Genomic DNA, 12263 nt, shown 5'->3' with positions numbered 1-12263 from the left:
ACAGCCACTCAATGAGGAATTTCACAGGCCCATCACACCTGAGCCATCTCACTCCCTTCTACATCAGGACTGGAGGCACAGATGAGGAGAACAGCTGCTGTAGCACATCTTGGCTTCTGTCAGGCTTTGGACACCAGCTCCCATGGCCTTCCCATTTGGAAGCTGAGGATGTGGGGCTGAACAAACCAGCCATGGTGTGGGCTGAAGGTGGGCTGCACCCCTGGGTCCAAAGGAGCCATTGACTCGTGACAAGCAGAGCCCCAGGGGCTGTGAGTGGAGGAAAAACTCCTGGAAAAAGCCTGGAGAGAAGGAGGCTCAGGAGAGACTTTCTCACTCTTTACAAGGCCCTGGCAGGAGGCTGCAGCCAGGTGAGAGTCAGGATCTTCTGCCATGCAACAGCAACAGGACAGGAGGACACACAGAAGCTGTGCTAAGAGAGGCTCAGGCTGGACACCAGGAGGAATTCCATCATGGAAATGGTGGTTAAACACTGGAAGGGGCTTCCCAGTGAGGTGGTGGACTCATCCCACTGGAGGTGTCCAAGGAAGGCCTGGAGGTGGCACTCAGAGCTCTGGGCTGGTGACAAGGTGGGGATTGGTCACAGCTTGGACTGGATGGTCTTGGAGGTCTTTTCCAACCTCAGCGATTCTGTGAAGAGCTTCATCAAGAGCCTACATGAAGGACAGACTGCACACTCAGATTTGCATCAAAGGGAGAGGCTGCCATGCTGACTGCCACAGGCACCAGTTACAGTTTTTGAGTTCAGGTTGGACAACAGGAAATATTTCCTCCCCAGGAGACTGTGGCATGGCATGGAACACTGCCTGAACAGAGCATGGATCCTCCATCCTCAGAGGTTCACAGGACTTGGCTGGGCCCAGCCATGGCTCACCTGCTCTTGTGACAGCCCCAGCTCATCTGGGATGTGTGCCAGATGACCTACAGAGCCTTCTTGCAACCAACATTTTTAAAAGATCTACCTGATTTCACTGGGGCCAGGATCCCTCCAATTTATTTATTTAACTGTAGTTAAAATATTTAAAATGGAAGAAGCGTGGTGTCCCCAGGAGTCTGCTAATGTTTGTATTCTGAGCCCACTGCAGGTCTCCATCAGTGCAAGCCAAACCAGAAACTCCTGCTGCAATTGCTCTGGACTTGACTGACTTCTAAGTAATGACTTAAAATCAAATAATGACTTGATTTTGAATAATTTTACAAAGCACCCTTAACTAACTCTTTAGGGCCTGGACTTCAAGGTTTCATTATTAACCTTATATTAAAGTTCTCAAAACAAAATGTCCACTGAGAACATGATCAGAGGCTGTAACCTTCACATGATTTCAGTCTGTCTTTCCTCACACACAAACTCTGCTGTTGCTGTTTCTACTGGTTTATGTTTCTGATGAGAGAGGACTTGTCCTTCCAGTCTCAATAACATCATTAAAGAGACAAGGGAGAAAGAATGCTTCTGCTTTTAATTCTTGCATTTAAGTTTTCTTTAGCCACTGCCTATGGAAGGGGACAGCTGGCTGGCATGGAAAACCCTGCAGAAGTGCAGAAATAGCTATCAAGTAGTATCAGAAATAGCTCTCCAAAATTCTGGATTTTCCAGACCTGTATCATATCAGCATGATGTGTAATATCTCCATTAACTTCTAAATATATGACAGGAGGTGAGGCTCCTGCAGTAAGCAGCATGGAAATAATAGATCTCCCTCCATTCCCAGTGCATCTTATTGGGAAAAAATTGATTTTTGTTTTCTTTCTGGAAAAAAACCTCATGTTAAAACACATGTGAGGTAGTGAGAAGGGTGATACTCCCCAGTTTCCCAGCACTCTTGGTATTTTTATCCATATGTTTCAGCTAAATATAGACACTGCATTTTGGAGAAGTTTACCTGAAATAATTGAAACTAGAGAAAGGCAGAAAGGAAGGAAGGAAGAAGTGTGATTCAGACAGACAAAGCTTGGCTGTGATTAATGTCAGCTTATGCTAAACACAGCAAATTTAGTGCATAACAAATACCAGAACCACCAAGCTGTATTTTATAAATCTCCAGATTCATCAGGGTCTGTCCAGACCACTGACTGATTGAGGCCTGTGGCCAAACTGAACAACAAATTAGGTTTTGACTAAGTAATTTTGCTTCTGGATGAAATGTCAAGTAACTGATACAATTACCAGCTTTTAATTTTTGTTTTCAAACAGAGGCAAAGCATATTGAAACTTTCAATTCCTTGCAATTCTATTCAGGTAAGAAATTGGCTGAAATTGGTGTGATTTTGCAAATGATTTTTACCCTGTAATCATCTTCTCTTTTCTCCAGTTGTAATTAGTGCTGCTGATGTTCACTCAGAGCTCAGCTGTGCTGCCACCAGTGGGGCTGCTCGTGGTGTCAGGCGGGGTTTTGCATCAGGAAAATCCAAAATTCCCACCAGGCAGCCAACATCCCACTCCCATGGGATGTCACAGGAGCCCCAGGAGCTGCCTTATTATCCTGTCTTGCATGGAGGAGCCAGAATCCAAAAGAAGCCCCCTAATTTCCACCATGGGTGCAGAACAGGTACTTACAGCTCTGGATTGAAGTAGGATGTGACATCAGGATCAGGCACACCTGCTACAGCAAAATTGCTGCTCCCAGTGTCAACCAGAATATTTAACTGCCAAAAAAAAAGGAAAGAAAAGAAAAGAAAGGAGAGGTGATTTACATACCAAATTAAACAAATGAACAACAATAAAACATTGCAGTTTTTGTCTAAACTATCTTCAGTTTTAAAATCATGATGAGCATTGCTCTGAGAAGTACATTTAGTGTCACTTTTGGAAAAGATATGCTGCTGCAGCCCATCCAAAACAGCTGATCCTGCTGAAAAGTTTTTCAATAATCTGTTCCTGGAAGGGGGAAAACCCGCCAAGCCCACGTTTGCACAGCAGATGAATTCCTGATCATCTCCAATTTCTTTTTGGCCCAAGCCCACATTTGCACAGCAGATGAATTCCTGATCATCTCAAATTTCTTTTGGCCCAACCCATGAGTCTTGGCTGAATTATGGACTGCTTAAAGCTCTCTTTGTCTTAGAGCTTGTGAGATTTCAAGGTAGGGGCAGAGTGCAGGTCTGAACAGAGATAAGCAGGAGCATGAAGCTGCTTTGTGTATTGGAAAACACAGGAACAATGCCCAGTTCATCCTGAGCAGCAGCAACCTTCCACAGCCTTTAGCACCTTCAAAAATGAGGATGGCAGATTTATTAACACCATGATTGAAAGGTGGCCTAAGAGGGGACCTCTTGTTTGGTTGCTTGGGAGGGTGATTTAGGCTGAAAATTGCCTAAACATGGGTAAAATGGGACACCTCCTTTCCCCATCTGGCTCGGATAACCAGGCTGGTCCATCACAGGTGCACGATGGCAAAGCAGGATCATTCTTTCAGTGAGACCTGGAAACCACATTAGGTACAGAGCCATTAAATGGTAAATTTAAGTCAGTCAGAGATTTTACTGTGTCATAGACACATTTTATGAAAAATCCTTTCCTTAGGATTTTTTCTCCTGAGAAGCTGAGAGGCCTCAGGAACAAAATGTAACCAATGGTTATCTGCTGCTGTGGAATGCAACAGGTGCATCTGGGATTGGTCTCATGGGGTTGTTTCTAATTAATGGCCAATCACAGTCACACTGCCCAGACTGTCTTGGTGAGTCCCAAGCCTTTGTTATCATTCCTTTTCTATTCTTAGCCAGCCTTCTGATGAAATCCTTTCTTCTATTCTTTTAGTATAGTTTTAATATAATATATATCATAAAATAATAAATCAAAACCTTCTGAACCATGGAGTCAGATCCTCATCTCTGCCCTCATCCTGAGACCCCTGTGAACACCACCAAACTACTGCTACCAAATCAATGGTCACACTTTCCCCTGCTCTTGGCTGGATGCTTCCCAAGCCTCCCTGGCAAAGCCACAGGGCTGTGAGGCAAACCAGATCAGGTTCCTCACCTACAGATACCAAGAAAAAACAACAATCTGCCACATCAGGCAGCCACTCCAATGGATATGGTCAGAGTGGACACCAGAAAAGGGTGATTCCCTCCCTTGGTGACAACATGGTCTCAGATTGGCTTAAAACATCTGCTCCCCAGAAAAATATTAAAGAATTAGGTGTGGAAACCCAGGGCACAGGGAATATTTCTCTGTCTGCTCTGGGGTGCCCTGACCCCCAGGGAGCACTGACTTTGACCCTCATTCATGGAGAAAGTTTCCCAGACTTCAAGATAAACCAGAATCCACAAAAGTGTGAAATAGATTATAGAGAGCAGTGTAGGTGCATCACTTGGTGAGAAATTGAGGTTTTGGGGTTTTTAGTGTGTTGTGGATGGAAGCAAGATGGAGGGCACAGGGTGTTGTCCTGGGTTTCTTCTTCATGCTTCTTCTTCCTCCTTCTCCATGGGTTTGGGTGGCATTTTGTAATTGGGCAGAAAAGTCCCCATTGCAGCTCTTTGGGATCAGTTATTGGGTTAAAAGGGAAAATAATCCAGGTGTCAGTTCTTCATTGGATAGTTCAGCCTTAAAAGACCTTGAAACAAGAGATTGTTGGCCATTTTGTGCCTTCTAATGAAAAGCTGCAGAACTCACAGTAGTGAGACTGTTTTACTGATAAGAAATAATAAACACCTGAGTCTGAACATGAAACACCATCTCAAGTGCCTTCAATCCAGACCCAGAGAAACCCACAACTGGTACCCCCACAATTAAGAATTTTCCTGTAGGAGGGAGTGAGACATGAAGATTTGGTTGCCCATGGCTTAAAGCAGCTCAAACCAGCCCCTCTGATCACTCCTTAAGATGAGATGTAGCTTGGGATTTAAATGGGAAGGGGATGTGGAAAGAGCAAGAGAGAATGATCAGGGAAACAAGTTTGGTGTTGACAAAAGACGAGGACAAAAAAGGCTGAGCTCAGAATTGAGTGTAAACACAAAGGAGGATAAAGCATTTTAAAAAGATGTGCTGAAGCCTTTTCTAATAAAACTGAGCGTAGACAAAAAGTATGAGTCAATGTTTAAAAACATCTTTGGTTTGTTCATAGAGGAGAAGGGAGGTGATGGTTATCCTTGTTTCACCCTTTTAATATAGTATGGGACTGAGGAACTCTGAAATTTGAACAAGCACACAAAACCAACCAGTAATTTCTGAGAATCTCTTCTGAACTGCAGGCACACTCTGTCATTGGTATTCCCAGCCCTAATCTTGCAGAAATTTTAAGACTGAAAAGAAACAAACCAACAACCTTAGCCAAGCTGCATCCCAGATTTTAGATTAAGCAAAGACAATACATTAAAATTTATTTTGCAACCACATGAGCTAGACAGAGTCATCTAAGAACAAAAGGACATCCACAAGTTCACTTGGCTCCAGGAGCTGAGGCTTTAAAAGAAAATAAGAACCTCTGAAGCTCTGCAATAAAATCCAAAGTTTGCTACACACTTCATTTCAATGCTATCAAAAGCCTAACATTTTTTCAACTACCTAACAAAGTACAAACTATTCATTATCCCCCCTTCTCTAGCACAGAAATCATATTAAAAATAAACAACAAAGAGCAGCTACAACGTGTGCCTGCATCTATCAGGACTGACAAAATTTGCCTCAAAGGGGTGCTGCAGGGCTTAAATTAATTAGCCTTTCTGAGGTAGTCTGTGATGCTTGAGCAATGGGCACTATAGATCAGCAGCATAAAATACATGTAGGCGTTGCCTTAGCCTCAGTGATATGCATGGCACCATAAACAGAGGAGGACTTGGGGGAGAAAATAAAAAAGCCAACCAAAACCAAACAAAAATCACTAAATATGACACACATGAAAGATATTTCACCCCCACACCTTAAACACAATGTTATCATCACAGAATTCACAAACCATCCAAGGAAAGGGCAGATTTACTACCCACAGGACGGAGCAAATCAAGATTTCCAGAATAAAATAGATATCCCCCACAAAGAAAGAGGGAAAGCACAAAGCTGGCTGAGCATGCAGGCTCCAGCCCACTCGGACACAGCAGAGCTCACATGACAGATGCTATTGAGGCTGACATTCTCCATCCACATGTTTGTGCATAATGAGATGCAGGCAGCCGGGGCAGACACTGATTTATTGTAGTCCCCACAATAGCGCCAGTGATTAGCAGCTCATTCTGGGCTGGGTATAACTGACTGAGTTCCCTTTCTCTCCTGAATTTTCTTTAGTGCCTTCACGTCTCATTAAGAGGAAATTTCGTGTTGTCTGCACTGGAGCCTCCTCAATTCCTCATGGAGCTGCTGGGGCAGGCTCAGGCGAGCTCTGGGGAGTCCCAAGGTGGCCACTGAAGGAGCCAAGGGCCGGGGGTGTCCATCCTGTCCTGTCTTAACCATGGACAGCAGCCCTGCTGAGAAGGATTTGGGGGTGCTGATGGGTGAAATGTTGGATTTGTCCTTGGAAATGCCAACCTGCAGCCCAGAAACCAACTGTGTCCTTGGCTGCACCTAGAGCAGTGTGGGCAGAGGTGAGGGGGGGATTCTGTCCCTGTGTCCCCTCAGGTGATTCCCCACCTGCAGAGCTGGGCCCAGCCCAGGGAGGAGCTGGAGCTGCTGCAGAGAGCCCAGAGGAGGCTCCAGGATGGGCAGAGGGATGGAGCAGCTCTGCTGGGAGGAAAGGCTGGCACAGCTGGGATTGTTCACCTGCACAGGAGAAGCTTTGGGCTGAGCTCAGGGTGGCCTTGCAGGGCCTGCAGGAGCCCCAGGAAAGCTGGAGAGAGACAATTTCCAGGGCATGCAGGGACAGCACACAGGGAATGGCTTCACACTGACAGACTGGGTTTAGATCAGATATTAGCATTAAAACCAATGAAAAACTACTTTCCTTTTGCTTTTGGAAGAGGCAAAGCCTTTTCTGGGGATTTTTTTTTTGTGGTTTCCAAGTTCAATTTCAGACCCACACAACAGACACTAAGAGCAAATGCACCAAATTGTTTCTTCCCCTGTGAAAGATGCGTATTTTGATTTGCTTTCCACAAATATTAACATGAATATTATATGTGTTGTGTTAGAAAGTAATGCTGTATTAATTCTCTTCAGCAGTGTGTTAAATATAGTTTTAGGTTATAAAAAATGTTAAAATAGAAACGATGCTATGTAGGATACTTTTTTTAAAGAAAGGTCTTGCAGTGAGACAGCAGCCACAGGACACCTGAATCTGCCAGAGAAAAAGAATTTATTGCCCCATTATCAGGAGAAATGAACTTCTTCCCACCTCGAAGGGGCTGTTAGGATTCGGAGGAAGAAGTTGACGATTACCAGAGAGAATCCTGTGTTTGAATGGAATTTATGCATCATGTATGAGGTGTATCAATATGCAACAGGCTACTGTTTTTAAGGGTTAATCCTCTGTTAACGTGGGTCCTTTCTCGGGCTCGTGCTGCCCAGAAAAAGGTACCCAGACATCTGTAACTCTTTGTCTTTATTGCCTCATATTGTCCTAATTCAAATTGTCCAAATTATTATTACTCTAATTGTATTGCTATTTTTATAACCATTTTATTACTATTAAACTTTTAAAATTTTAAAAACAAGTGATTGGTGTTTTTCACACCCCCTAAAGGTCACCTCAACCGCAGCTGTGGCACACGAGATCTGCACCTAGTAAAGTACCAGGAGATTATTTTGCTGTCTGCCTTTCCTATATGCAAATAGAGCTGTTATTATTAACAGGAGGCTCATAAAGATCCCTATTTTACAGTAAGCAAGACAGGAACATCCACCTCTGCCATGACAGACTCACAGAGGGAGTCTGACACTATCTGGATGCCATTAGTTTGTGGTTATAAAAAGAAGCAAATCCAAACTTGTTTACTGAAAGTCATGAACACTGAAAGCAGAAGCCTCGGAGGTCATACAGTTTACATTTTTTTCTATTCTGAAGGGGTAGAGACACTAAAAATTCCCCAGTCCCAATGATTTCTTTCAAATGGAGGTCAAACACTTTGTCAATACTTCAAGGATCCCTTAAACTTTCCAGTGCTTGATTCAACAGCAGCATCAAATAGCACTTACTGTATGCTACACAGCTTCAATAATTTAACTTACCACTGTCTTTCATATTTTTAAGCCTTCCATTGCTAAATATTGTTGTATTTTGCTACCAGAAAAAACCCCAAAAATTTCTTATCGATGTGTTATAATTTTTTCACTTTGGCTGTCTGTGGTTCAGGCACCTGCCCTGGTTCAGCAGGTGATGTCAATATGACACATCCACACTGGACTGGCTGTTATTCATGCCTCATTTAACTGCCTGGCATAAAACAATTTGCAGTTATCCACCATGCATTCAGAAAGTGACTTCCTTCACATTTCCAAGGGAAAGTGAGAGCAGCAATCATTCATTTTTTCTTGCAGAGAGGTTGCTCCTATCCCCAGAAGTTGCCTCTGTTCTGGTACACACCTGCTCAGACTTTGAAGTTCCTCTTCCCTGTTTTAGTTTGAGGTTGGGAGGTTATGGTAACTTCTAGAAAAATATACAAAAACAAATCCCACAGGCTGAAAGTGCAAAATGGATTTGTTTGCAGCAGCTGTCTGCCTGATTTGGCATCCACAGCCTTTTCCAGGTGTGGAATCCTGGGGCTTGCCTGCAAACCTGCTGCTTTGATGTAATTCCCCAGGTCACCCACACTGAACTAGGGATACTCTTCATCATCCCCACTAAAAGACTGGTCCATAGAAAAATCCACTGTATTTTTTTTTTCCAAGTACCTGAGTCTGACCAATCCTTTCAGGTCAAGCAATAAAGTTCCACCACTGAACTGGCTAACCCTCTACAGCTACTTAAAAGCAGGTTGGAGTGAGCTGGTGTCAGTCTTTTCTCCCAGATAACAAGTGACAGGATGAGGGGCTGCACCAGGGGAGGTTTGGGCTGGGTATTAGGGAAAATTTTTCCTCAAAAATTGTTGTAAAGCACTTGACCAAACTGATCAGGGAAGTGGAAAAGTCATCATGCCTGGAATTGTTAAAAAACCGTGTGGATATGGCACTTGAGAAAATAATTCATTGGAGAACGTGGTGGTGGTGATGCTGGGTTGATGGTTGGACTTGATCTGAAAGGGTTTTCTCAGCCTTAACTATTCCATTATTCTGAAAAAAAACAGACTGCAGAAATGCATTTGGGTCTTCATTCCTGCTTCAGCTGAAGCATAGGGAGTGGGGCAAAAAAAAAGGAATAGGATTTGCACACATAGGGCCATAAATACAGTAAACAATCTCATTCAGCCTTACATTTACTCTGGGGCTCAGTCAAAACTTTAGTGATAATTGATAGTTTCCTTCACAAGGCAGCAGAGCAAAGAAGAATTCTCTGTAAGAATTCAGAGAACCACAGAATTCCAGGTCAAAGAACACAGGTCCTTTCCAACCCAAATCCACAGGTGTGGGTTGGAAAGGACCACAAAGCCCATCCAGTGCCACCCCTGCCATGGCAGGGACCCCTCCCACTGTCCCAGGCTGCTCCCAGCCCCAGTGTCCAACCTGGCTTTGGGCACTGCCAGGGATCCAGGGGCATCCAAAACTTCTCTGGGCACCCTGTGCCAGGGCTGCCCACCCTCAGAAGGAAGAATTATTTCTTAATATAATATCAAATCTAAAGCTACTCTCTTTTAGCAATGATATCTCTTTTCAGGATGAAAACTACAAGCCATCATGCCCCCTCTGGGATTTTAACTCCACCCAAGGGCGCCCTTTTCTCTTGTCCTCAGTAAAGAGCACAACCATTCCACACCAGTAGCATTCATGTGCCACTCAAAATCTTTTCATACTTTCATGATTTCTCCCAAAGCACCCACTTAAAATAGAGTTTGTAATTCTATATGCTTGCTGAAGCATGTCACACAGTGAACTATGACAGAGTAAAAAAGTTTTTATCCCCATGCAGCAGAGAGCAGAAATAGGAATTATCCCATTACCTGCTCAGAAGCTTGTAACCACACATCACAATGTAGATGTAGAAGTCCACACCATCTCAGCCCTGAGCTTGTACCATCTCTTAATTCTCTTTCTTATTTTGTCCCACACATAATAAACCCTCCAGAAAATAATCTGCTAGACAGTGCTTCAAAAAAAAAAAAAAAAAAAAAAAAAAATTCAAAGAAGTGCTGCTTCTTGTTAGGGATTAGCAGCTAGAAATTATTTGGGTAACAGCTCTTCTTTTTCAAGCTGGTTAATAGATAGGAAAATTAGTTGGCAATTTAAATGCTGCCTCATTTAACACAATGATTCCTAATTACATTATCAGCCCATCTGGCAAGAATTGCTTACAACCATCACACAGTAAAGAAAACACCAGTAACTATATGCTGTGTTTGCCCACAGTTATTACATGTTATTATTGGCACTGACTGTCAGTCAGGTTATTTCAGCAATTTGTTTCTACAAATTAGTAATGTTACAATATACAGAGGCTTTTTAAGCACAGACATTCTGTATGGGTTTTTTCTCCCCTGTGTTACTTAGAGTTAGCATTTACAGCCAATAAAACTACTTTGCAATAAAAAAATAAAAGTATCAGAAGGCTAGGCTTTAATATAGATTCTTCATCTGTTCCTCTGAAGATGCAGAAATAAAAGCAATTTAAAAGATGAGTTAAGAGAAATTTTTGGAACATTTCTGGATGTAGAAGACTGCAAAGTCAGACATAAACCCGAAAAGCCTCCACAATGACAGATTTCTGCTTGCAGAATATTGTGCACTTTGTTGAAAAGGTAAGGCTGTAAACAAAACCAGGTAAATTTGTTGGACTGGCACCCTGCCCATGAACACTGGGGCAGGGATGGACTCTCCCATTTCTCACTGCTCACAAGCAGTCCCTGCACGGGAGGAACAGCTCACCCCAAAGCCAAATGATCCTCTGCAGCTTGGATGGAATCACACTTCACCTCAGAGGAGGAGGAGGAGGAAGCCAGACCCACATTTTACACCAAGTCCAGGAGGGGTATTTCCAGTGCTGCCCCGAGTGAAGTCACCTCACCAGAGAAAACAGAGCTATCTGCTCCTACCTCCAAAAAAACCCCTCCCACGGTCACAAGAAGGGTTCACCCATGCAGCCAAGATAAGAGAGGCATTGTGAGCAAAGGAAAAAAAAAAAAAGAATGAGATTAATTTTCTAATGACGTTTGTTCAGCAGGTGGTGCCCACGTTTGGCTGCAGCCCTGGGGATGCAAAGGAAGGTGATTTATTGCTGCACGAAAACGTGGGCAAACCAGAAGGTCAAGTTTCTCACCAAAGATAGCTCCTGCCTTCACAACAGCAGGAGTTTGTCACAGAAACTGTGCTGTGTTTGCAGTCTGGGGAGGTAACAGGAGAACCAGTGCCAGCAGCACACCAAGCTCTCCAGAGAGGCTTTGGCCTTTGCTGCCTTTCCCCTCACTGCATTCCCAGGTGGTGCCAGGACCTGGATTTACATTTACTGCCTATCTTCACATTCCCTCTCTTCCCCAGCCACTTAAAACATCCATTCCCAAGCACTCTCACGCCCTCACTGGGCCCAGCAGAAGACCAAGGGTTTTCCCCCTCCATCTCTCCATGATCTGCACTGCTAGACTGGAAGGAATATTTCTTTTTTCCTGCCTGGAAAGCAATAATCTCTTTCTTTGCCAGAAGATTACAAAGTACTATCTGGATTAGCCAATCTATTCGTGTTTAAGAGCACTGCATGCTTCTGTAGTGGAGATTTGTATAAAAACCACAAATGCTAAAATGACAGATTGCTCTGAAGTATAAACTTGCTAAACTAAATTGTGAGTTGAAATATGAGCATCTGACTGTGGGACTGATGAATAGTCATTTTCAAGAAAAATATTACAGGAAGTGCTTTATATATATTATCATTTTGACAATAAGGGAAGGCTATTATGGTTTAAAGACAAAAAAAAAATAGTCAGCCAATCAATCCTGGTAACAAAACAAAATATCTATTCTTCATTTCTACGCTCTCCTTCCTGCCAATGCCCTCGGTTCCCTAAACATTAGCATTCTTTCTGCACATGCCATCTCATGTGCTATCTTATTTTTCAGGCTGAAATTTATTTGCTGTGTCTAGATTTATCATACAACACATCCATCCTATTCATGCTATATGAACATGCTTTGCTGTTGAACATGAGCCATTACTTGCTTATCTTAGAGCTGTGTGAATCGTAGCAATTTTGTCTCATTGCCTTTTCAGAAGAGATTAACCTTTTTTCCCCTCTTT

General features: G+C 43.2%; 1 protein-coding gene across 1 annotated transcript in view; it reads right to left on the bottom strand.

The window, feature by feature from the left end:
- Positions 1-12263, bottom strand: part of BACE2 (beta-secretase 2) — a 51240-nt gene that overhangs the window by 23168 nt on the left and 15809 nt on the right. The window contains exon 2 of the mRNA XM_054655089.2: positions 2573-2661. Within this exon, the coding sequence (XP_054511064.1) occupies positions 2573-2661 (89 nt within the window). The remainder of the gene's footprint in view (positions 1-2572; positions 2662-12263) is intronic.

This window comes from Agelaius phoeniceus, chromosome 2 (genome assembly GCF_051311805.1).
Source record: "Agelaius phoeniceus isolate bAgePho1 chromosome 2, bAgePho1.hap1, whole genome shotgun sequence".
NCBI classification, from domain to species: Eukaryota; Metazoa; Chordata; class Aves; order Passeriformes; family Icteridae; genus Agelaius; species Agelaius phoeniceus.
The sequence above is the reverse complement of the archived record's forward strand: the minus strand, read 5'-3'. Positions and strand labels throughout refer to the sequence as shown.